Source organism: Chaetodon trifascialis, chromosome 20, assembly GCF_039877785.1.
Source record: "Chaetodon trifascialis isolate fChaTrf1 chromosome 20, fChaTrf1.hap1, whole genome shotgun sequence".
NCBI classification, from domain to species: Eukaryota; Metazoa; Chordata; class Actinopteri; order Chaetodontiformes; family Chaetodontidae; genus Chaetodon; species Chaetodon trifascialis.
This window is the reverse complement of record NC_092075.1, coordinates 13629909-13655645: the sequence shown is the minus strand read 5'-3', so window position 1 is coordinate 13655645 and position 25737 is coordinate 13629909. Positions and strand designations below refer to the sequence as shown.

General features: G+C 43.1%; 1 protein-coding gene across 4 annotated transcripts; it reads right to left on the bottom strand.

The window, feature by feature from the left end:
• Positions 1–719: 719 nt before the first annotated feature.
• On the bottom strand, positions 720–24791 carry ulk1b (unc-51 like autophagy activating kinase 1). 4 transcript variants are annotated; one of them, XM_070988512.1, is made up of 27 exons: positions 24108–24791; positions 22946–23038; positions 22581–22622; positions 17765–17797; positions 16770–16806; positions 15338–15511; positions 14259–14332; positions 13927–14028; positions 12691–12749; positions 11968–12050; positions 11670–11720; positions 11252–11343; positions 10903–11068; positions 10552–10606; positions 9545–9631; positions 8990–9121; positions 8733–8881; positions 7718–7974; positions 7391–7596; positions 6878–6999; positions 6427–6552; positions 6106–6290; positions 5579–5763; positions 4870–4988; positions 4593–4750; positions 4031–4166; positions 720–3801 (listed from the first exon to the last, which is right to left on the bottom strand). In XM_070988512.1, exons 1-27 carry the CDS (start codon positions 24195–24197, stop codon positions 3746–3748), a joined length of 3069 nt encoding a protein of 1022 aa, XP_070844613.1. In that variant the 5' UTR covers positions 24198–24791; the 3' UTR covers positions 720–3745. The 4 variants fall into 4 exon arrangements, with proteins under 4 accessions (XP_070844613.1, XP_070844610.1, XP_070844611.1 ...); XM_070988509.1 differs by having other exon boundaries at positions 721–3801; positions 7718–7998; positions 24108–24785; XM_070988510.1 differs by having other exon boundaries at positions 721–3801; positions 7718–7995; positions 24108–24785.
• Between the last annotated feature and the right edge of the window lie 946 nt (positions 24792–25737).

Genomic DNA, 25737 nt, shown 5'->3' with positions numbered 1-25737 from the left:
GCGTTTGATTGGTAGAGCTTGTTAGGGGCGGCACCTAGCCTAGGAAGCGATGACAGAATGACTGAAAGGTAATTGATTGTGGGCTGACTGCAAATTAAATGTTTCACAGGAAAAAAGTTAAGTTAAATTAAAGAATATTAAAAAGAATAGCAAAAAGGGGGCAAGATACAGTGCCCGAGGCAACAAAAATATTCACGTTTATCACTATATATTGTAAAATGCCTATTAAGAGGGATATGGAATTAAGTGAAAACCAGTGACTTCATGGAAAGTGAAGATGTGTGAAAAAGAATCTGAAACAGAACAATTTGTTTTGGATAATGACAAGCTCTAATGTTATGTAACTTGTTAAAGGTTTAAAAACTACCGTGTTCCTTTAAATAGACTTAAAGTCTCCGAAATCCAGTTTAATTGGTCTTACCAGCTTTAATAGGTCAGCGCAGACTGTAACTCTATCTGCCTTGTCAAGCTCACTTGTACAATATTACACAGCTGTGGTGACTAATGAGGAAAACAATTACTAGCAGTAAGGCCAAGCTGAGTGTGGTGAGGTCTTTGATTGGGTAGGTCCAGGTTTAGGTGTATGGGCTCGTAACATTCGTCCCAGTTGCAAAGTAGCTGAGGGTTTCTAACAGAAGCTTCTGCTCAAGTAAAACTTGAATCTCTATAACCACAGAGACATGACAGCAGAGGAAAATCACGTCACCTGAAAGCAAATTACCTTTCCTTTCACTTTATTCATGTTGTAACTCTCAAACAGTAAAGGTTACATCACACACAGGGACACTGAGATAGTGTGTCTGTCATAAATATGACAACATCAAAATGCTTTTGCAACAGTAAGAGTATGGAAGATGGAGGATCAGCAGAAGGCCAATTCTTTGGAAATGTCTAGGTGGTATGGTACTGTTCTCCCCATGCCTGCAGCATCATATGCACAGTAACAACAATAACTTAATTTACACTATGTACAGGAAATACAGAATTAGTAAAGTGAAAACACAAAATGAAAACATTCAGGTTTGTCTTTATCGCACACACAAAAAAAAATCCAAATCAATGACAGATCTACTATGGGAGAGTACACAGCATGAAGATTACACAGTTCTATCTCTGATGCTTTGAACAGTAGCTCTGGTGTTGATAAAGAGTCAGTATCTCACTAAAGGACACTTCAGCAGAGTGGATTTGTGCCCTGTGTCAGGCACCGTCTCCACACTTCCTACACCAATCTGCTGTACCAACACTACACTCTTCAATCATTTCAGCTGCTGCACAATTGGTCTTGGTGGTGCTTTTGACTTCGACCGAAAATAATCACCATTAGGGTGGCTGATAGCAATGATTGTGGGGAACAATAAAAAGTGACACATGCATGTTTTTTTTAAGTTAAGACAGAGCAGCATGTGTGGGAGTCAGAGAACCTGTGGATGAGTTGATATAAGGAATGTATGCTCAAACAAACCTTATAGACACGCTACAAACATTAAAAAAAAGGTTTCTGACAAAATACAAAAGGCCACAAAGCAAATACACATCATGTATATTTAGAGAAATCTTCAGTGAGAAGAATCTTTCCTCCATTCTCTGCTGATAGTGCTACTATATTGGCTTTATAATCTCAGCGTAAACCATCTTCAGCCCTTCCCTTACATCAGCAACAGATCCTAAAATATGCACGTCGGCACCATCTTAACTTAAAAAGGCAGAAAATACACCTCAGGGAAAAGAAAGTAGTACTGGGCCTGGCAGGGGGTTACACCAGTGGAACCCTTGGTTTCAGGGGATGTTTCAGTTTCATATGTTAAAGTGGGATCAGGCTACATCCAAGTCAACTGGAATCAAATCAAGTCTTTCACATCTTCTTACAGAGCAATGCCATTGGTTCCGCACAGAGCAAATCCCACTGGTCATGAATGCACCAAACATCACTTCACACATGCATGCATGCACACAAACGTCTCTCTGAAAGCAATCAAAGTAGAAGTTGACCCTTCCCACCGGCCCACACTTTAGGGGAGAAAAGGTATCCCGTTGGGACGTATGGCAAAGGTCAATATCAGCAATACATTAATATTTCAGATAAAATACACATTTTCAACTAGCACTCCAAATCAACATGACACTTTTCAAAATCAAACACAAGCTTCACACGCTAACTAATCTGAAATAGAACACAACGTAATCGACGCAAGTTTTCAGTGTAAAGCGATTTTTTCTTTTCCTTTTTCTTTTTCCGGAAATCTTCCTAAGGTTTCATAGCTTATACCATCTCTGTGTCAACATTCTCACATCAAAAGTTACCTTTTAACAGCAACTATAGCACAACTAAAACTGCAATAAAAGTATGCAAGTAGAAATCTCTAAATCAGCACATCTGTCTAGGTATCTACAAAAACTGAACATGTTTCGCATCCTCGTTCTCTACAGTACTTCAACAGTGCAAAAATACTCAGACGTTAGCCTCGGGATCAGTCTAAATCTGACTTGTCTAACACTTGGCTAATATTTCCGCACTTTCTCTCCTGTCAGCCCGACATTCAAATTCGATTATACTTGCCAAACTCCGACATGATTGATTGATAACACACAAACAGACAGAACATGGAATTGTGTGAAGAGATCACTAGCAACTGCAGCACCTAAGCTTATGTACACCTGAAGAATACATCCCAGGTTACTGCAGCATCTTTAACGTGATTGTGATCAAGGATGCTATCAGACCAGTTTCACTCCCTCTTCAATTAAAAGCTATATGCTGCATGTAGCAGTGGGGTAGTGAGTGTTTTCTGGACCCTTTGTCTGCCTGCTGCTTTAATACCCACCAACATTTGAAAAACAAAATCACTACAACATCATTGTTTCAATGATGGGATGTGGTCTTTGACATTACGCAAGCATAGAATCAGTAAAGTGTCCAAAGCAGCAAAGGTACCGACAGTCAATCTAAAGTAAAACGTAACAAAAATTAAGTTTGGCAACGATTGTGTAATAGTGCCTGGATCTGCTACCAGCCAGCAAATGCAACATTGCTATTTGTACTTACCTTCAGCAAGCAAGTAAAAATGAGATTAAACTGGAAAAAATAAACCCAGGAAAGCAAACAAGGGTTATAAGACAAACATACATTTGATGAGAATGATACTTGGCCATTCCTGATCTTCATCAGGCTCATCCTCACTATATGTAGGTGTACAGCAGATACTGTACTTTCCCTCCAGCGACTGATCTTGGTAAAACATAGCACTTGGTCTATAAAGTTGCCTATTGCGAATTTGTAGCGTGAATATTTGCAGCCCCCCTCCAAAAATCTGTTTGTGTTTAGATAAGTACTGCATGTGGGTACGTGACTACTTGGCAATAATTGCTCCTGCATGTGTTACGCCTAGTGAAGGGAAGCTTCTTCTTGGCAAAAAAATACAATTTTCAATGCCAGGAGCAAAGTCCTCTGCAACAGATGAGAGTGCAGACATTCTTTCACAGCACAAGTGCTTCATGTCCAACACAAGTTTGGTGTTGGGGAAGTCACTGCCACTGTCCAAACCTTGAGATGAACGGCGAGCCATTTAGAGAGCGCAAACCCCCTCAGGTTCTGCGAAAGCTGAAGCCTTGTGGTTTTCTTGTGAAAGTGAAAGCATTTCTACGTGAAAACCACGAGATGTGAGTGCAGATGTAGTTCCTTGGTAATGTGCGGGGTGCAAATGACTGACATCATATCCACACTCTGAGAAGCAGCGGAGGACTCTCAAACACAGAGTCCTGACTGCAAAGCTGTGAGGCGGCGTTCAATGCACTCCTTACCTGCAGATACAAGGCAAAGGAAAAAAAGACAGTGGGTGGGCCAGCATTGCAAGTCATGACCATGTTGTGCTTAACCAGATGCAATGGTTTCCAGTCCAAAGACTGATGTTTTCTCTGAATGCATTAGCTCTGTCATTAACTGCCGACCTGCCCTGCCGGAAATATTAATTCTAACGTCATGGTACAGACGGATCATTCACCAACCACATGAGCTGACAGGCATGCTTACATTTGCCAACGCTGACGATGTCGTCCTGTTCAGTGAGCAGCAGAGACAAGCCCTCCATCAGCAGCAGAGCTTTATGGTAGCGCAGGGCCGATGCTTCCCCCTGGTGGAACATCTCATCCAGCGCAGCAGCCTGAACCTGAGATGACATCCGGATGCTCAAGTTAAACTATTGGTCTTGATTAAAATATCAGTGTAAAAGTAATCAAAAAGGAATCAAATGTAATAAGTCATTAAAATAGTGACGTTACATATTACATGTTATTTAAGAGGGTTACTAGTAATCTGGAAGCTATTACATTTTAAAAGCAACCTTACCAATACTGCCTCTGGCCAAAAAGCAATAATTTTGGAGCAAATGCTTGTAGCCAAAGTTTAGAGAGAGAAATGAAGACAGGCAGGAGGGATACTGTCCCCGTACAAGCACCTGATAACAAATGCTTGGGCTAATAATTCACTGGATGCCCACAAACACAGTATCTGAGTGATTACACTGTGGCCTGCTGGTCAGTAATGCTCATCTCCTTCTCTGGTCCCCCGCTGTCTAACTGTTCCTCTGGCTTACCATCTGCACAGTGTGGCTGAACAGCAGCCGCTCAGCTGTGATGGAGGTGATTTGGTCCATTAGACGGTGCTTCCTGGAAAAGAAGCGCTCCAGACGGGTGCTGAGTGAGCGACAGGACGCCACACTGGACTTGTACAGCTCATTCAGCCTCTTCACGACTGTTGACAGAACGTTTGAAAGAATATGTGTTAATATGCATGTTTTTAAGTTTAGCTCCAATATACATAACAGATACCTTAACAAAAGCCTCCACCCTACAAAATGAAATGGCTCATACCTTGTTTGACTGTCGCAGATGGGTAGAGTTTGCCCTCTTTAACTCGCTCCATGGCTGTGTGTAAGGCAGTGGACAAGAGCTCTGCAGTCTTAAGGTAGAGAACCAGCTGTTCTGCGTGACTGAGAAGAGAATCACACACACACACACACACACACACACACACACACACACACACACACACACACACACACACACACACACACACACACACACACACACACACACACACACACTGTTCTTAAAACTCAATTACAAACTGACAAATGAAACACGAAATACAAACAAAACAATGCTGGCATTCAATTATGAAAGCTAGTGAAATATCTGTATGATAGATGTGTACAACAGAGATGAGTTTTTCCCATTAGACACCACGCTCCACATTATCAAACTCATCTGCAGTTAAGAAGGGAAGGCCCCACATCTCATCCTCACTTTTCTCTACTACCCACTTTAATTTTATTGTATTTATGTCAGCCTGTCTTTGCTTGCTCTTTTGTAAAAAGACATTCACGCTTTTGTTAGAGAGAGCAGCAGAAACGTTGACATATTTCAGTCAATATTCCTGAGTAGGCTCTATGAATCTGCTAACTGCAACAATAAAGTTGGACTTGGCAGATCTTTTTTGCTAGTGCAACCAATTAAAAAAAAAAAAACAGCATCACTGCCATCAACAAAGCCTCACAACCATAAGCTGATGTGGCCTTACCTCCACTCTCGGCTCAGTGAGCTTATCTGATCTGCTACCAGGCTCTGCTGCTGAAGGACGGCGGGGTGAGAAGTGTCGCCCAGCTCCCCCATCACCGCGGCCCCACGCGCTCCAGCCACCTCCATCAGACAGCGGGCGAAATCCAACGTGAAGCGCAGGCTTTGCACAGTGTCTGTGTGCTCCTGCTGCACTCAGAGACACGAGGAGGTTTAGTGATAGAACTTTAAACAGAGGACATCAGAAGGTGATTTCACATTCAGTCCACATTAACAGGACACAGGTCATTCAGCGCATTTCATCATTCCGCTCTAAGACTCCACCTCAGGCTATTTTGCCATGATGGCACTTTTTCTATTTTTTTCACACTCCACACTCTCTGGAGGGATTCTATATTTCAAGATTTTGTGACAATGAACCCCTGACTGATGTACACAACAAAAGGAGTCACTGCTGCATACATAAATAGAACACACTACTTTTCCACTTCCTCCTACTTTCCATAGCTGTGCATAAAACCTGCGTCTGACCTCCATCAGTGTCTCCTCAGGCAGCTCAGGAGCCTCGAAAGTTACAGGACCGCCCATGTTGGCTGTGATAGGATCAGTAAAACTGTAGCGAGGACTAGAAGGAGCCTCAAAGCCATCCAGATAGGTGCCTGTCTGTGGGTAGCGGCTTGTGAAGGAGCCCGCTGGGCTGACTGAAGTGAACGAGCCTGCAGGAGTCAGAAAAAGAGATGACAAAAATATTACATATTTCATTTATCCAATATGGATTGCATGCATATCTTCTTCATCAATCACTCTCACTGGTGTAGAATAAATAACACAACATACCAACTATGCTACTACCTGAGTATTTCCTCTGTCTGGAGGTATGAGGTGGGGTGCTGCCACTGGGAGGAGAGCCCACAGTGAAAACCACCTGTGCTGGGCCGTTGGAGCCAGGTGCAAGGCCTCCCGCACCAGCAGGGGGCACTAGAGGGCAGAAAAGAGTAATGATTAACAGTACGGGAGGGTGGTGGGCAACCATGCAGAAAAGAGATAAATGTCATTAAACATTTTTATTTTCCAATAAACACCAGAAACTGTAGGATTGCAAATGACAGAGCTTCCAGTGCTGATACAGCACTGGAGAGGTTGTTGTTGTTATTGGTATTATGTAGCGACAGGGATTTTCAAAAAGATAACACGTAGACACGCTCCTGAAATGGGCAGCCAATGGCAGGCATTGGAATTAACCACATAGATACACTGAAATCCCAAAATACAAAGAAGTTTGTCAATCCACAAACGTGCCTACCTGTTATGTCTATGGCTTTGTCAGAGGTGAGGTTCTCTGTGCTGCCTCGGTCGCCCACAAGTCCGCCTGGTCCAAATGCAGCCATCAGCAGCATGTCAGACAGACGACCGGCACTCTGAGACCTGCAACCGAGAGACAAAGAGCGGAGGACGTGCAAGGACAGAAAGTGATATGAATTAGGCAAACATCATTATTTAATATATATTTTTGCTAGCTGCCTTCATTCATTTACTAACTTTTGAACAGTACTTCTATCCCCTCCATAAGGCTCACAATCCCTGTCTTAACCTTTTTTCTACTTACACAATGGCGCAAAGGTACATGGAATTAATAAATAAAAACTGAAACCCACCAATGCAACTGCCCAACTTAAAAATAGTTTGTTTTTGACCTCAACCATTGCACAAGCACTCATGTCTATGCTGAACCTGTGGGAAAACAATCCCGCCTGGATATACAGCATCAGCGTGGCAAACCGAACACAAAGGCAAACAGCAAAAACAACGGTCTGACCTTTCAAAGCCCTTGTTCTCATCACTCAGTCTGTGGATGCAGTGGGTGGGTTGGGTGGCCTGTGTAGGTGCTTGTTGTCCTGGGTCTCTGGGCTCCGCTGGGGCAGTCCTGCTGCACGGAGAGCCGATGACCAAACCCTGCTGTGTCAGGAAGGTCACAAGGTTCGGGGAGCTGGGAGGCTTGGGGAATTCAAATGGGGGGATGGTCTGAGGAGAGAGGTAGCACAGGTGTGTTTGAAGTGCTTGGATTTTTTTTTTCTTGTTCTGTGTATCTCAAGAGAACACACACAAGCATGCACACACACACACACACACACAGCTGACTCACCCTGGAAGGAGAGCCCAGGATGGTGGGGAGGGGGCTACGCTGCATCAGCTCACTGAGTCTGGGGGAGGAGTGTAGCGGGCGGACAGTCATCAGGCCTGTCGAGGGGGCCACCACCGGGTCTGAGTGCTGCTTCCTGATCTTTTGCCTGCCACCGCCACTGGCACACTCTAACAAACAGGGGGCACTGTGGAGCCGTGTGCCCAGTCCTGCCTGTGGGTGTTGATGAGAAGTCTGTCGCTGCTCAGCGTGCTGAGGAGCTGCGGGAGGGCAGAATATTTCTGCTTTATTTGACAGCAGGTGGCATGGCAAAATGAAACGTCGGACAGGACCCTAACACATCTACCAACAGACAGCAAAGACAGACAAGTCTTGCCTACTCCCCCGCTGCCCTGCTGGCGCGAATGTCCAGACAGCTAAGGGACAGTGCCAGCAGGAGACACAGAGCAGCAGAGAGCAACTGCTGGTGAGAAGGAGAGTGTTTGTGCATGTAGACATTTGGCTCATTTTTATCAGCCATTAACTTTCAAAACTGCTGACCAGGATGACTGAGAGAGACACTGGCAAATGCTAACCACAATCTTATTTCTCTGTTTGTCTTCAGTTGAATTTTCAGGCACCACCACCAACTGTCTCTCTAGGGCTGCACCTAATAATTACTTAATAATTAATTGCTTGTTTTGTTGACCAATCAATTTACCATTTACTCTTCAACCCCAAGTCAAAAAAGTTGTGGTGTCAAATACTGGATACTTTCAGCTCACCAGGCCTCTAAAAATCCTTCAAATGAAATATCGGAGATAGAAAAAACCCTCTTTGGCTGAACTCATGTTGGCCGTTTCAACACTGCACATTTCACACAATTCCACTGCAATAAAGCCAACAACCGGTTAGCTCCAGGTCACCGATCCTGCTCCATCATCTGGATTTTCATTCAAGGTGTGGATCTAGTATAGAGAAAGCTGTGATCTGCATCTGTGAAAGCAGTTCACGAAGAAAAGACCAGCCTCTAAGTTACCTTGAGGGGAGAACTGGAAGGGTCTGGCGCCCCCCAGGGAAAGCCTGCGATTGGTGGTGACGGCTCCCTGGCCGTACGGTGGTGAAGGCGCCGTCCGAGCAAAGCCCAGCAAGCTTCCACTGCTGCAGCGGCGCACTGGTGTCGACAGCCTAATAATACAAAGTTCACAAGTCAGCGTGGTAAAGTTAAGAAGTATATATACAAATTCAAATTTGCAACAGCTGGGACTTGTGTTCTGTGTCTTTGAGGATACAGACCGTGGTGAGCCATCCTGTTTGGCAGAATGGAGGTTCTGCTCCATGCGCTGGTAGTTCTGGAGCTGAGTGGGGACCGGGATAGGCAATGACTGACCATGGTTTCCATAGTTACCTCCCGGGAACTCACTGGGCCTGCCACCAACCGGGAGAAGGACACAAAGTGCCGAGGGAACGTGTGGAGTCAGTGTGTGGGGACAGAGAGCTTTGACGCTTTCAACAGGATTGTTCAGTGACTGACAATCCTGCCCAACTTGTGCAGTGTTTGTAATGTAAAAACAAACAATACATTAACATGAGCTGAGGTTAATGAAAGACTATGTTTAATTAGAGAAATATCAAAGAGCTGAATCCTGCTGTCTTCTTTTTTCCTAAAAGTCTGTATGTTGTTTTTGATTTGTGCTGCAATAATCAAGTACAATCTACTCGACCGACTACTTTGGTTTCACTGCTTCTTCTACAGTCAACCATTTTTATGTCTCACAGTGTCGTGGCCTCAGAGCTATGTACACAGCAGCCTGTTTCACCACAACCAAACATTCAGCTTTGTGCTGTTACCTGACAGGACTTGGAGACCCACTGTAGGAAGGTGAGTGCGGCGGTGTTTTTGCTTGGCTACACAGACCAGCAGAAGCCAGAAGAGAGCTGACAACAGAGGAGACGGGACACAGGAGACGCATCATCAGGATTTAGATGTTTTTGATGGAAGACAGCCAATGTTCTCACTTGTACTGTCAGTTCCATTACAGATAGTCACTTTACTCTCCTTAATCAGGTGCATTACACTGCATTAGTGTAATACTAGTGATGGCAATCTATTAATAAACAATGGCTGCTTCTTAAATTGAGCTTGCAAGCACACTAACTGTTACTTTCATCTCAGTTTTCACCATATTTGGACTATCTGAGTGACTGCTTTGATGACAATAGATGGCTTTTATTTTTACTGTTTGTACTTTATTGTCCCGCTGGGGGAAATTCAGCTTGCAGCAGAGCAGATAAACAATGACAGTACACACAACAGTGCAATAATAAAATCTGTCATACGACGGATTTTGTAAAGAGCGAGTAAGACATTCTCTTATGTCCTGGAATTGTGCAATAGAATGTTCTGGAATTAAATGTTTTACTTCAACATGCAATGTTCTAAACTACAATGACCATTTTCTCTTATGTTCTGGAATAGAGCTTTTTTTTTTTTAAATAGAATGCTCTGAAATGGAATGTACCTGGTCAGCGTGAGTGTGGTAGCGAGAGTTCTCAAGCTGATTCCCAAAACCAAAAGATTTAAACATTATGGTAATTCCAACACAGTTCTCCAACAATGCATTCTGTATGTCTATATAGCTACATACTTCTGTTACACTGACACCTTATACCAAGCCAGAAACAAAATAAAGCTACTGTAAAACTAAAACTAAACATATGAAAATGAAAACTCTCTGAAAAATTGAAACCAAATTAAAACAAACACACTCTGAAAACTAACTACAAGTAAACTAAAATAAAACCTGAGAGTCAAAAACTACTTGAAAATTCCAAACTATGAGAACCTTGCTTCTTACCCGCTGTTCATCAGGCTGTCTGGCAGCACTTTACTCTCACATGTCAGCTCACCCGCTGGAAAAACAGGCAAATCAAAAGAACAGCGAAATCAGACAGGAGTGAAAAGGGCATTTCCTTGAGTATTTTACATTCTATAACATGCATAATAAATGTGAAGAGACTGAAAAGAACAACAGAGAGTACATGTCTGGATAGACTCATAAATGCCACGTAAAAGCTAATCTATGAAAAAACGACTGACTTCATATTTTCAGCAGTAATTCCAACGCTGGTGCCAAGGCTGTGACTTTGCACAGCTGCATTTGACATTAAGGCAGAGATCCCATGAAAAAAAAAAAAAGCTTTCTTACTGGTGAAGTGAGCAGGCACCATGACAAAGTCATCCGTGTCACAGGAGGAGGAGTTCTTGCTGCTGCCGCCCACTCCAGAGGAGTCCTTGAGGAGAAAACCAGCGGCCTCCTGGGTAGGGGAGGCCAGAGCTTTGGCACGCAAATGCTGAACCTCAGCAAGAGACTGCTGCAGAGACGGGGAGATGGAGAGCAGATGATAAACAAAGAAAGGAAGCACAAAAGAAATGATAAAAGAGCAAACAACTAGGGAGGGCCAAATAAACGCTGACATGGGTTTAAAAACCACAGCCTCATTACTCAGATTCAGAGAGAGACTGAGAGAAATAACACAGGAATAATAACCACAAACCGGTGGTGAGGCGAGGTGGGAGGTGGAGGAGCTGCTACACGAGCTGGCTGATGCAGAGCTTGGGAAGCAAGTCATGGACACAGTAGGAGTTGCTGTAAGAAATAGGAAAACATTCATTAGTCAAGTCAAGGACGCGGTGTGGTGAGAAGAACTGAGTGTAAACAGAAACTTTGTTCGTTAACAAGTGAGCAACACAGAGCACCCATCACGTCTGAACTAAGAAACACAAGTTTTTCTGCTACTTGTTTTCCCGAAAACTCAGTCACATTATTTCAATCTTGCATTTTTTTTTACTGACAGGATGTGTTGGATGACATTTTGATACATTAAAAAGTGTCCAATACAGACACAACGTCTGCGTTGCGAACGGCTATCCAACCGAGCTCCATTAAGAAGCATGTTGTTTATTCTTACTTACTCTTTTTCACGGATGAGCTAGCCTCCAGGAAAGGATGACAAAAAAACTCATCTAGAGACACAGGACGAAATATAATTAGGAGGAGGAGGTGAAGCAAACATTTCCGAGATTGAGAATCTCTGCAGCAGCACAAGACGCAAATATGATGACCTACACGGTTTTCTCTGTGGCTCTTATCCCTTTAAAGAAACACTGTGTTCACAGGAATATTTGCTACATCTGTGCCTACATTAGTATTCATTATTTGCTGTAAAGGTCTGCATCAACACCATATAGCCAACTGTTTGATTCATTTTACCAAAGTCCATGCGGTCCTTGTGGTTGCGCTGCAGCAGACCAAGCAGCAGGTGTCTCAAATGGCTTGAAGTCTCTCTGGGGATGCTGCAAACAAAAATACCACCGTTGGTGTGTGATGCCGTGCAAAGAAATAACCTCATTGAGGCTAAAATAATACAACAGAAGTGTGTTACTACAAATACAGCTTGTTAGACACACTTGGTTTGCTTGGTCTGTTTTTGCTGGAAAACAAAAAAATCTGTATTCCAGACAGAAAATGGAATTAATGGTAACCTTTTCAAAACATATGGTGTCTTTCACAGTAAGTGTGTTTGTAAACATTCCTGAAAACAGGACCTTTGGTTATTACGCCGCTTTGAGGCACTGAAATGTGAAAAATATACAGACGCTGTGCTGTAAAAGACTCGGTTATTTGGGGGCTTGGTCGGGGCTTGTCATCTCTAACAGTGTTGTAAACTGACTGCTGTAAAAACAACCCAGCTGGTATGGCTGTAATTGGCAGAATCTCTGTAGAAGACAGCACCCTTGCTGCACAAAGGCATTTTCAAAGACGACTATGGGGCACAGCCTCACGTTTTATTGGTGGGTTTATTCTGAAGGTGTATCACAGTTAAATTTCTCATCCACATCTATGAAACAAATGCAGAAAAAAACTTCACTCTGTCATAACACCTGTTTATCGCATGAAAAATAAACATGTTGTTTTCTCCCTGTAGCTCCTTACTTGGGGCTGAGAGTCTTGTTCTTCTCATAGAAAAGCCGGAGGTCCTGAGGACTGCTCGCCTAAAGGTGACAAAACATCAGAGAGATAGTTGAAAACATGTAAATGTCTGAGTAAGTGTAGGTGCATGCAGAGTCACGGCACGGCATGCTGCTGTTGAACCCTGAGCCAGGCACCGGTAATGACCCTGTGATGGCACGAAACCACGTTTTAAAAAATTCCTGTCAGTGAGGAGAGGAAGTGAACCCACTCGCCTACTTGCCTAATGCTGCAGGACCAGTTGAGATAAGGCGATTTTAAGAAGTTATGTGTTTCATCTTTCACAACATCATTCGAGTCAGCCGAGGCAAATTGCTGAGTTCAAGATCGTCCTCCACATGATCGGAGAGGAGGCACCGCCTGTCTGAACAACAGACTGAGCTGCGGCTTCCAAACAAGGATGAAAACATGTTTAAGGAACATTCAGCAACGCTTTGTGTCTCTGCCTTTCCTTCGTGTGTTTTCCCTACCTTTAATTTGTTTTGATTTCATTATCTTGAACAAAATAGCGAGCACACATTACAAAAAGCTACAGATACATAGCTTTTACATGTATCTTTAGCCTGAAGCCGATCTAGTGTTAGTAGTCAAGATGACAGCAACTATTGGGGCATTTCCATTACACAGTTACTCGATTCGGTTCTACTCTACTCTACTTGGTTTGGTTGAGTTTCCATTACAATTGAGTACTTCATAGTACCTCCTCAACGTAGGTGGGGTCGTCATACCACGGCTGCGCGAAACTGCCATGACGTCAATTTGTACGCAATGCAAACAGAGCCGACAAACAATGGAGGACATCAAGGCAATGTTGTATTTGCTGCTCGGTTTGTGGCTTTTTGTCACACACAAAGCAAGAGAAGAAACCGAGCAGCCATTTCCCTCGAGTGAGAATAAAGAATAAAGTCAGCGGTTGCTGTTGCCCGGCGTTACAATGGAGGGGGCGGGATTGTTTTTCCGGTGTTGGACGTCGCAGACCAGTGACGACACTCTCTGGCCAATCGGTGGCCGACAGGCTATTGACGTCACACATATAGTATCGCTTCTACTCGCTTAGAACCTCGCCAGAGCAGGTACTAAAAATAGTATCGGGTACCAGGTACTATCCCTAATGGAAACACAAAACAACCGGGCAGAGTAGAGTCGAGTCGAGTAGAGTCTGATCGATCAGCATACAACCTGTGAATGGGCGGTGTTTACCTGAAAAGGAGCCTTCCCGGTCAGGCACTGAAACACTATGGTTCCTATGCTCCACAGGTCGGCCTTGGCATCATAGTTTTGGGACATAATGACCTCAGGAGCCTAGTGAGGAAAGAAATAGTGAGATCACGACACTTTGGTAGAACTCTGATTGATTAAAAGATCTGGCAGCGAGCTGACAATAAGGAAATGTCAGTTAGCCTTAGCTTTCAGTGAAAACCGGTCATCAAATCTGAATTATCCTGAGTTTAACAACCAGCTAAAACATCTGAGTGTGCTGACAATCACGCTCCCTCATATCTGTGCAGTAAAAACCTGTTAAAAGTGCTTACCATGTACATAGGGGACCCACAGAGTGTTGCCGCCATCATGTTGTTCTGAAGGTACCTGGCAAAGCCAAAGTCCGCTGCAGAGGGAGGAAGTGATGATGAACAATGAAGATGATAAGAATAATAAGACATTCTGCTACAGTAGAGCACAAAGATATTAAAAATAATCAAAACAATTGCTGCTATCCAAAGCAAGCAAACTCCATTGATGGGAATTACAAGCAGCCAGGAAGAGTATTGATCAGTCATAATATTTGGCTGTACTCATTATTAATTTTATTGAATTTTAAAACCATAAACTCAACAACTGTTACCTTATTACCATTGAACACAGGCACAGAGCCTATTTCACAAGTCGACAAGTCATTTTTAACTTCTCCCTGTGCCACAATGGGGGTGCTTGAGATTCAGGACCTGCGTCTATGTAGGTATAATGAGCGTGTTTTCCCAGAGTCATGAGGCCAATAACATTCTGCAGTGACTGGGACTGACACCAGCCTGCACACTTCACTCCAACAGGGCAATCAATTCTCTCCAGAGGAACAAGAATTAATAGGCTTAAAGATTAGCAGAGCTTCCAAACAGCAGAACAACACACACAAACACACACTCGCTCTCTGTACTTGGTCATGACAGTCATTATGGTGGATACTTGTTGTTACACCAACATCACCCCTTTGGGTCAAACTCGAAACTGTTGAGACACATGTCATGTGTTTGCGAGGTGGTCATTCTTATTCTTTGTTTTATTCGAGGAAGATGACCAACACTGCTGAGAGACAATGTGAAATTCTCTATAAAATCATATCAATTTCCTCTAACGAGTTTAGTCTTACAATTCTAGTCTAATGAACTACCTCGAGGAAATCATTATCAGGTTTTGCTGCAGTAAAAGAGTCTGTAAAGAGCTTGATTGCTGGCATAGGGATTTCCATGTGCGGCTTCATGAGATTCAATTCGTTTTTTTGCTCCATTAAATCCAAATGTACGCCCACAAGCTGTGGATTCATATGGGAAATGTTCAAGTGCTTTTGCTCGCTTCAGGTCTGCGTGTTTGCGGTCTTTCACAGCGTCAAACCTACCGATCTTGATGCAGGTGTTGTTGGAGTGCGACTTGCGCCCTGGTGGGTAGGAGAGAAGAATGTTCTGGGGTTTGAGGTCCCTGTGGATTATGCCTTTGGCCTGCAGGACCCTCATGGCCCCTGCAATCTGCTGCAGGAAAACCCGAATAGTGTCCTCGCTCAGAGTGCCTTTGGCTGCAGAGCGACAATAAATAAAAGGTTAATTAGCCACAGGTTAACTTTGACGTGCTTAGGTGTACAGTGCATGACACAAGGTGGGGGGGGGGGGTAGCAGACTGACTGACCCTCTCTCATAGGTTCTATACAGATCAAACCAGTTTTCCTGGCACATCTTGCAGTCAGATCACGTTACACAACCTCTAAAACGGTCTGCAAGCTATATTTTTTTCTGTTTTCTGTCTCACATCACCCCACTGCCACCTCCTGCTCCCCGTCCCTTCCCTCCCTCCAATCACCTCCCAGGTCTCACGGCAGTACAGTACAGTTTTATGTACAGAGTCCCTCCCTCGCCTAGAGTTTCTCTCTGGCTCCACCTCCCTTCCAACAGTTTTTTTTTATGCTGACTCAGGCTCGACTTGGGCCAGGAAAAAAAGTTTTGTTCATTAACCGCGGCGGGCAGTAGATCCGAACCAACTTGTGAAACTTTTTTTTTCTACACCACACAGTCAGAGGCTATCATTGGAACAGTTTGTCTGTTTAGACTTTGGGTACCTGACAAGTTAGCAGCTACAGCTATAATTTGCCTGCAAGGACCAACAGCTACTGTCTTATTTCCCACCCTGACCACACTGACAGAGAGCTGGCCATTGAGAGCTCTGCAATTCATGAGCTCAGGCAAACCTGGGCAGACTTTATTCTGAAGGTATAGGACTTTACTAAAAAACAGTGTATAGACACTCAACAGAAAACTCTCTTAATCATCACTTATGACCCACTGGAGGAGTGTGGCAGTTTATTTATCTGCCCTCTGTCTGCACTGTTGACTCAAAAGCTTATTTGGTGTACCGTGTGTCTCACATATGATGAGTAAAGACAAAAGAAAACAGCATGGAGGTTTCTCTGTGCGTTTATTACGCTGTCCGTCAAAGTCTATTTTAAGCCTTAGGCCCTTCAAAGCTCATGAAGCACCAAATCTGTGTCTGTCTTCAGGGGCCCAGATAAAAGGCTACTATCTGCGGTCATACAGGAAGCCTACAAAAACACAGCTGTGACCTGAACGGATGCCTTGTGGCGTATTTTACTGTTAAGCTTTTCCCTCTCATTTGGACTTTTCTGAGCAGATCCAACAGAAAAAATTCCTCATCCTCTTCTACTATTTGATGTCTCAAATAGCAGCTTTATTGGTTATTTGTAGCATTTCCAATATAGAATTTAAGATTATTCCACCGTCGGACAACGTAAATTGAATGGAAATTGGTCCTGTTGCACTTACAGTGTAGGTAGTCAGCAAGATCGCCCCCATTACAGTACTGGGATTAGAAAGAGAGAGAGAGCAAAAGAAAGAGGGAGGGGGAGAGATGAAAAAGATTAACATTAGGAAACACAAGTATCATGGAGGACTCGTGTAGTGAATCAGTGTCTGACATCACCTCGTCAAGGGGACTAGAAAGCAAATGAGATCAGAGATCAACAACTCATTGAAGAGTGACGTGCTTCCTGACGTACACCCTCACTCTCACCCCCAACATCAGTGTGAATGAGGCTCTGAAAGGCTGCCTCACAAGTCATTTCCTTTTCTATGACACAGAGATAAGCACAAAATAATGAAGGCAATAATAAATGGAGCCTGTCAGAGTAACGCACTTGCTGTCGCTTTCAAGCAATGTTACATCTGTGTTCTGCAATTAACCAGCAACAATCGTGGTCATGTTTTACCTTGAAACTCTCCTTTGAAAAATTCTAAACAAGCTGAAACTTGTGTAATCAGTGTCCTGGATATGAAATAAACTTGTGAATGTTTTAACATACTAACTTTCATGAAGTTGTGTCTGACTGAGCTTTGCTGCTTTGCTTGTCAAAAGTATTGATACTTCAATACTTTTTCCATACCACATGTTTGAAACAATATGATCTCTGTTAATTATAAATAAATAAATAATCTTGATCCTATTTTGTGTGTTCCAGATGTTTTTTCTTTCTGCCGTGGTGTTCTTAATCAATAAAAATGCAATGACATACAACATACAATACATACAATGAAAATACTGAAATGGCTAATTCCTGCTGTACCTGTGGCTCTTCATCAGATAAAAAGTATCAAGCCACAGTGAAAAGCTAGACGCGTTTGGATGCTGACCGCCGTCCATTTGCCCCCCTTTGATGCCTGAGGACACAGCTAATTATAGCCCAGGCTCTGTCAGAGCTGCCTGCAAAAGCTGAGACAAAACAGTGCAGAACAAACAAAGCCAAACATCACAGCGAGCTTACCTCCATTACCAGGTACACTGAGCTGGCAGTTTCCTATAGAGAGAAGAGATAAGAGTGGAGGTAAACAAACAGTGACACACACAGGAAGGAACAGGTGGTACATCGATCACATTGAAGCAAACTAAGCTGGTGATGCAGATTGGAAAAGAATATACGGCTGTCAGAAGGGTTGCAGAAATTACGGATTAACTGCTGAGACAAAGACCTGTTTTATGAAAGAATTGGAGAAAAAGAGAGAAAAGGAACACAAGTGAGACGCGTGTCAACAAATATCAAAGCTTTGCACAGCAGTAGTCGACATAAAACCAACATAGGTCTTCATCAGGGTCAGACTGGGGTAACTTGCACACCTATGCTGTGTTACACTAATGAGTGGAAGTGAAGAAATGGGGGTGGGGGACAAGAAAATTCTTTATTTTCTTGTCCCCCACCCCCATTTCTTCACTTGGATATACTTGGTGTCTGGCCAGTGGGTGTGTGTTCTGACAGGGAACTTCCCACCTACTCAACTCATTAGTGTAACACAGCATAGGTGTGCAAGTTACCCCAGTCTGACCCTGATGAAGACCTATGTTGGTCGATACGCGTTGGTCTTTTTTTTTTAACTCTTTTGGACCAGTTTTGCCATGTAAAATAAAGCCATTTTAACTTCACACAAGCTCTACAGTGTGCCTTGGTGTTATTGAAGGAGGCTTGTTATTTTTTGATTTTTTACTGAGACATTTAGACCTATGCAACAAGCCCCTCACCTATCCAAAGAGCACCTGTATTGCAGTCAACAAGAAGACCCAGCAGCGCTTCCACTCTGTTGTCTTCATAAAAAATGTTAAGTTTGTAAAACTGGATCTGTGCCAGACTCCTGTACCGCTGGGGAAAATACGTCCTGTTCTTTGCTATAAATCTTGCATATATTTGAATAACAGAAAATTAAAAAATAAAAGCATGCCTGGCATCAGGGAGAAATTAAGAAAACTACTCTGCTACATTAATACTGAGCCAAAAACAATCAAGGAGAAGGATGGCTAGCTCAGCTGTCAGCGGCACGATCAAAACAATCGCTCAGACAAGAGCAAATGAGACGACAGTCGAAAACTTTTAACTCATAAGCTCCCACAACAACACCGACAAACAATAAATAGCTATTCATTTACTCAGAACTTGAATAAGTTTTCATAGTGCATGTTCGGGGGTGCTCCAGCAGCTCTTCTACTGTCTCTTATCTACTTTCCTCTGCTGTCCTCTCTCTCGGAAAACCTGTCTGGAGCACGAGTTTCGAAAAAGAAAACACAGTGCAGCCTGCTTGAAAAAGCCCTCTTATCTCATGGCAACAGATGACTGCAGTCTTTCACTCTGACCTCGTCTCAGTATCTTGTTGAATCCACCAGTCAGAGGCCAGACTGTTTTCTACAGTTCAGCTGAGTCAGGCCTTTTGAAAGTGGCTGTCTTTGGCTTTATTGGAGGTGGACAGCGAGCGAGCAACCAGCCAATAAACCATCTGGTTTCCACAGGCTGTCCCTTTGCTGCATTTATCGAACGGTATTGCAGTACAACACTCAATTGCAAACACTACAAAGACAATATATTAAGCGTTTGACCTCAACTCTTTGGTCTATAAATTGTTAAATGTGTTCGAGTTACGATGATACAAAACAGAGAAGCAGCAAACCCTCACATTTGAGAAGCTGGATTTCTGGTATTTTTGCTTGAAAAATTACTTAAATTATTAATTGATTATCATCACTCATCAACTTATCTGCTATTTGCTCTTAACGCCTGTTAGGTAACAGGAGGTTGTTGCATTGCTAAAATCTTTCACACAAGAGTTCGCCTTTAACTCCACGACTCTCAAACCAACTTGGGTGACACAATCAGGCAAAATGTGAAAATCAAAGCAAATGCATCTCCTGGTGTCCAGTGTTTGGTTTGGTTTCAGTTTCCTCCTGACCTAATTAGATAGCTGGATGGTAGGAACCCCTGCACAGAACACGTACGCTGCCTGCTGCTGTGCAACAACAAACCTGTAATCTTAGAGCCCAGCTCAGACTATCTTAGATGCCCAGAGAGAGGTGTCAGTGTGAGTCAGAATAAAGATAAGAAGGTGGAAAGTGTTTGAGTTCTGCAGGGGCAGACGCATTATAACAGGCTGCAAACACTCTTCTATAAAAGTAAAGTAAATCCCCATTTGTCATCCATACAATACACCGACTGTGCTGGAGTGTTTGAGCTGCTAGCGGTGCTCAGCATATGAATGTGTGCATCACTGGTCATTTTTGGAACCTTCTTTGCATGATGACTAAGCCCTCTGACCAGAAAAAGATAAGCGCAGAGGACGAAAGGTCAGCTTGAATCAACAAAACAAATCTCAGGGTCTGCTAATGAAGCTTGCAGTGCCTGCTCTCATTCGCATTTAATACGCCATTTTCAACTGTGAGATTTCATATGGGATAAAAAAATGTAATTAGCTCGGCAATGCATCAAAACTGATAGCACACTGAGACCAGAAACACTTACTGTCAATCTATAAGACACAGTAAAGCAGCAGGATGTAAGTCAACATTCCTGTGACACATACATTCTAAAATGTGGTTTCTCCAGCAGCTGAGCATCCAACAATGAGCTCAATCTATGCATTAGAGGGCTTTTTTTAACCAGATGGCAGTGCGTTAGTCATGGACCAAAAAGACAAAAGAAACACCTGGTGAGTTAAGACATACATTTGTATTGGGGGCAGGGGGTCGTGCTGTTTAAACTCTCAGGCACGTGCTGCCACAGACTGGTTACTAGGCTACAGGTGAGAACATCACTGTGACAGCTTATCCTTATTCATCACCTTACAATGCAACACCTGCCTCGTGTGGCACTCAGCTAAGAGGATACAAATGGTATTTGTATCTAGCAGTTGTGTGGGAACACAACCACCTGATTTCCATCCTTGGCATCAGGCTTGTGAGCAGAAATACTTGTGACAAGCAGAAAGTTAAGACACCACACTTTGCAGAACACCTTAATCAAGGAGATCGTACACTAACACATTATTTCGAGTGGTCCCTGAATGCAACACGCATGTAGCGGTTGGTGTCACATCAATGCATCATGGCAACTCAAGAAAGTGAAAGTAAATGTGGCCTGCCGTGCTTTCCAAGAGAAACAGACAAATGATTATTTTCTACTGGAGTAAAAGGTAAACCAATGTGCCTGAGTTAGTTTGTGTGGATGCACTCACAGTGAAGAAAAAGTCCAACCTTGAGAGTCATTACAGCTCTAAACAAGCTAAACTGGATGAGAGACAGGGACAAATGCTCTTTGATAAAGTTAGTTGATAAAGTTTGTGAAGGAGCGCCTTGTTGCTGGTGTGGAGCTGCTGGCACCAGACAAAGTAAAACTGTTCTAAAGTGTCTTTTTGTCTGGAATAATTCATAGAGATGAAGGAAAACCTGACATGGACACTCAGTAATAGCAAGGGTCAGTGTGATTTGGCCTTCATGGCAGACATCACCAAGTACCTCTCAGAGCTGAACCTCAAGCTCCAGCCAGCTGCTCAGCTCTCAGCTCTTTGCTTTCAAATGTGAAATCATTTGAAGCTGAATTGAAGCTGCAGCAAGTGCAGCTGGAAAGAGGAAACACTGTGGGTTTTACTGCTCTGCAAGAACAAAAGCCTGCTATGACCTCTGAACACGCTGCTGGGTGTGAAAACTCCTTCAGGCGTTTGGTGGGATCTTTCAGGACATGACAAGTGAACAAAAGGAACTGAACATATTTGCTGCCATTTAATGGCTGATGTGCCTGACAACCAACAACATGAAATCACTGAGCTGCAGAGCAACGGTATACTATTAAGAGCAGCTCTTTTTAAAACTCTTGCAAAGACTCAGATCTGCTCAAGACTGACTGACCGAAACCTGGAAAGCCAGCTGCGAGCATCATCATCATCATCATCATCATCATCATCATCATCATCATCATCATCACCACCACCACCATTTAACATGAGGTGCCTCACTAAAGAGAAGCAATGAAGCAACCTGAGACAGAGAAAACTCTCCAAAAGAAACAGATTTAAACTTTTAGCTTTTGAAATAAGTTTTTTGAGGCAGCTCTGATGGAGGGAAGGATTTATCTGAAGGACAGCTGCTTTACTCCAAACTATTTCCCTGTATGAACTCATGTGTGTGACCTTCTGAATGCACAGAAGACAAATCATTAGTTAACATTAGAGCCTGATCGATCCTCTCAGCATGTCTGCAAAATTTATATAATCAATGAAGTTATGCTGCTGTACCTCATGTGTAAATGCATCTTTCATTAACGATGTATTATTTCACCCACCTGCAACCCACCCACTATTAATAAAAACTGTAATTTTCATGACCCAGCCGACCCGATCGGCAGATAATCTGCAGACGTAACTGTGATCTGAACATCACTACTGCAGACAGTGAACACGGGCAACGACGGCCAAGCTCAACAAGACACAAAGGCAGAAGCATTTACTGAAACTTTGAGGATTTGCTGTACATGGAAGAGCAGCGGAAAACGTGCCTGAACAAGACGAAAAGGAAACAGTTTTCAGAACAACAGATGCAGCAAAGCCTCATTTAACAAGCACGCAAAGCAATGCTGTTCAAGCTGCATTAGGAAGAAGTGGGTCATGTGGAAGAGACAACAACCCATCTGCTCTACTCTGAGAGGACAGACTGATGAGAAAACTGGGACAATAAGAGGTGTGATAATAACGTATGTAAACACAAGCCTCGACACTGCGCTGTCAGCCTCCCCGACATGGTCTACATGCAACACTGAGGGTGTTATTACATACCTGAAAGTCCAGTAATGCAACAATGTTCTCATTCTTCAGTTCCTGCAGAAATGATGGAGAAATACACTATTGGGATGGTATATACTTCATGTTTTACATGCTTAAAATTAAGGAAATGTCCGGCTTGACTTGTGCAGTTTACTTCGGGCCCTCTGGAGTCTATGGGAAACTTAAGAACATCTACTTTCAGTTTTCAATTTGATAGGAGAAGCAGAAAGTCTTCTTTTTTCCTAGGTTTCATTCTTAGTCTCAAAAAAGCAAATATTCATCCATACACACACAGTGTTTAAGTACAAACACTAACCTAATAAGTGCACATCAGTGAACTCTTGGAAAAGAGTACTATGTAGGAGCTTGTGACTTACCTTGAGTATTTTGATCTCTTTCCCCAAAAGTGTCTGGGATTTGGCCAGGTTCTTCTTGTTTATGCACTTCACTGCCACCTCCCAGTCATGTTTCTAGAGGGAAAGATTGCACATGAAATCATCACTTGGCTGGATAAAACAAATGCAATGCAGTATGTGCAGTATGTGTTATGCTGCACCTTTGTATGGTATGTGTTTGTCTGTCTACACTACAGTACACATGTCAGTGCCTACAGCTACAGTGTTTGTCAAAATCACAGATTCTAGCACATTATTATACTGAGATATTTAAGATGCCACACTGAAGATCATCTACATGTCCCCCTCCTTCATACTCTTGGTTAGAGGGGTTTCTTAATGGAATTTTGCACTGATTGCTTGTCATCTGCTGAGACTAATCAGCCAGGACGTCTAGTTAGTAGAGAGCCAGTGACTCCTTACTGATATACTATGTTTCCTATAACGCAATGCTATTTCCTTGTCAGTGCATCTTCTGATCAAGCACCTGATTGGAATGTACTGTGTTGTACATTCAAAGTGATGTGTGCTATTAGATGCCATTATCCCCTATTGAGGAAGCAATTTATGTGTGTGCCAATTTAATAATGGAGCAACAAAGATGCTACAGGCCTTAATGTCACCCCCTACGTGTTTTATTTGTATCAGCAGATGTGATACATTATATTACCAGTGTGTGATCAAATTACAGTAAAGCTATTTTAATTTATCCTCTTTCACTGCAGGTATAGGACATGTTTCACCACGTTCATTAATGGCCTCAGTGTGCAGCTTTCTAATGCACGCAATTATCTCTGCTGTTCTACATTTAAATTGGCTACGTTTACGGATTATCATCTGCACTACAAACCTGCCGAAACATCTACCCCCTCACAAAGTGACTCACATGAGGGGTCGCAAGTTCTTAAAAAGTATCTCGGCATTGTATCCATTAACTGCCTGTTATTTTAAGGAACATCCTGTCGGCGCTCCCAGGCCTCTTAAGGCCGTAAAATGAAAACAAACACACCAGATGGCCAATAAAAGGCGATTCACGTCTAACAATATAACCAAACCATTCGAATGACTTGTCGTTTCGTCAGTGTTAGCAATAGCATATATTTACCAAAAAGCAATATCAATGGTGGGGGAGGATAATGCTCACCTCTCGATGTCTGCCTTTGAACACGACAGCAAATGCGCCATGTCCTATCAAGTCCTTCCGACTGAACTCAAATTTACCCACCGTCTCCATAATGTGCCAAAGTCTGATTTTTCACTACTTAGACGCGGACAAATGACCAGGAGGCCTCAGGACACCCTTCTCGAAAGCAAGTGCTTCTTTCTCCTCTGTCAAGTAGGGGCAGCAGCAAGGATGTTCTCCCCCTCTTCCACTTGCCATGGGCTGCCTTCCTGACAACAAACTGTCCTCTTCTCTCATGTTCGCACGCACACGTCTTGGAGTTGAACTCCTAACAAAGCTGTATGGTGATTTTCATCGCTGACAACGCGGCCGACACGAAGTTAGCTAACTTATCACACGGGAATTCGGAGGAGTCTTGGTGTTGTCGCGGCTATCTTTGACGTGCCACCTTAAATAACAGCTCGCTGCGTTTTGTTTATATACAGGAGAGCCTCGCTTCTGTCGTCTGAAGCGTCCACGCGGCGATAAAAGCGCCGGCTGTGAGCTTAAAAAGAAGTTTCCAGAGTCTAACGACCAGCACAGACGCCGAATAGCTCCTGTTATCTGTTGCGGACGACTCCCGGAAAGTCATAGCATCGATGGTCCCAACAAAGCAGACAGCGTCCTGCCTCCGCTGCCGTGCGCATGCGCAGCGCCACTACAGCTGTAAGCTTGACGTCAGAGGACCAGGATCCTCTGCGGCCTCGGTCGTAAAAGTGTGTTGACGTTTGTTTTGGCTTTATTTAGCTTAAACTTGTACATGAAATACTGTCTTTTGACACGAACGGAGATTGTTCGGAGCATTGCAATAATCCAGTAGAAAAAAATAATTACATTTATACATTTTTTCAGTAGAAAAAGGAATAGTGATGGCTCAGCGTTCCATGATAATTCTATAATAAATTAGCATTAATTGAGATGAAAGTCATGTAGGATATAAAAATACATCGTTTGTGGTTTGACAGCTGTGTGAGATTCACATATAATACTTGTGTTTTTCTTATCTTATCCCTCAAAGGGGGATAAATATAATATGCAGTCAATTAAAGTTTGAATTGATGACCTCACGATTCATTTTTTATTAAACTCACCACTAGGTGGAGAGAAGGACTGTCATCGTCACCAGCATCATCGTCATCATCATCATCATCATCATCATCATCATCATCATCATCATCATCATCATCATTATTGGCATCATCATCATCATCATCATTATTGGCATCATCATGGGCTGTGGAGGGGGACCTTCAAACACCAAGTGAAAATCAGCATTATTTGTTGTATGTGGGAGAGCCAACTTTGCATAATTACTGCACAGTTATTCTAAAAAGAGGAGACCAGAGGACAGAGATAGAGCAAAAAATGCACTGCATCTTGAATCTCAGCAGCTGAGGAGAGTGATCGAGGATCACATGTCGAAGAGGGGAAGAAAAGTACAAATGATGCAGAATTACGGCAAATGAGGAGGGAAGTGAAAGGGAATGAGGAGGGGGAAGACTGTTTAATGTTTAGATGGAGAAAAATGACAGTTGAGGAGATGAGACAGCAGCCAAGAGAGGTTGAGGTGATGGGGAAAAATGGAAGGCAAGATGGGAGAATCCTGGAAAAG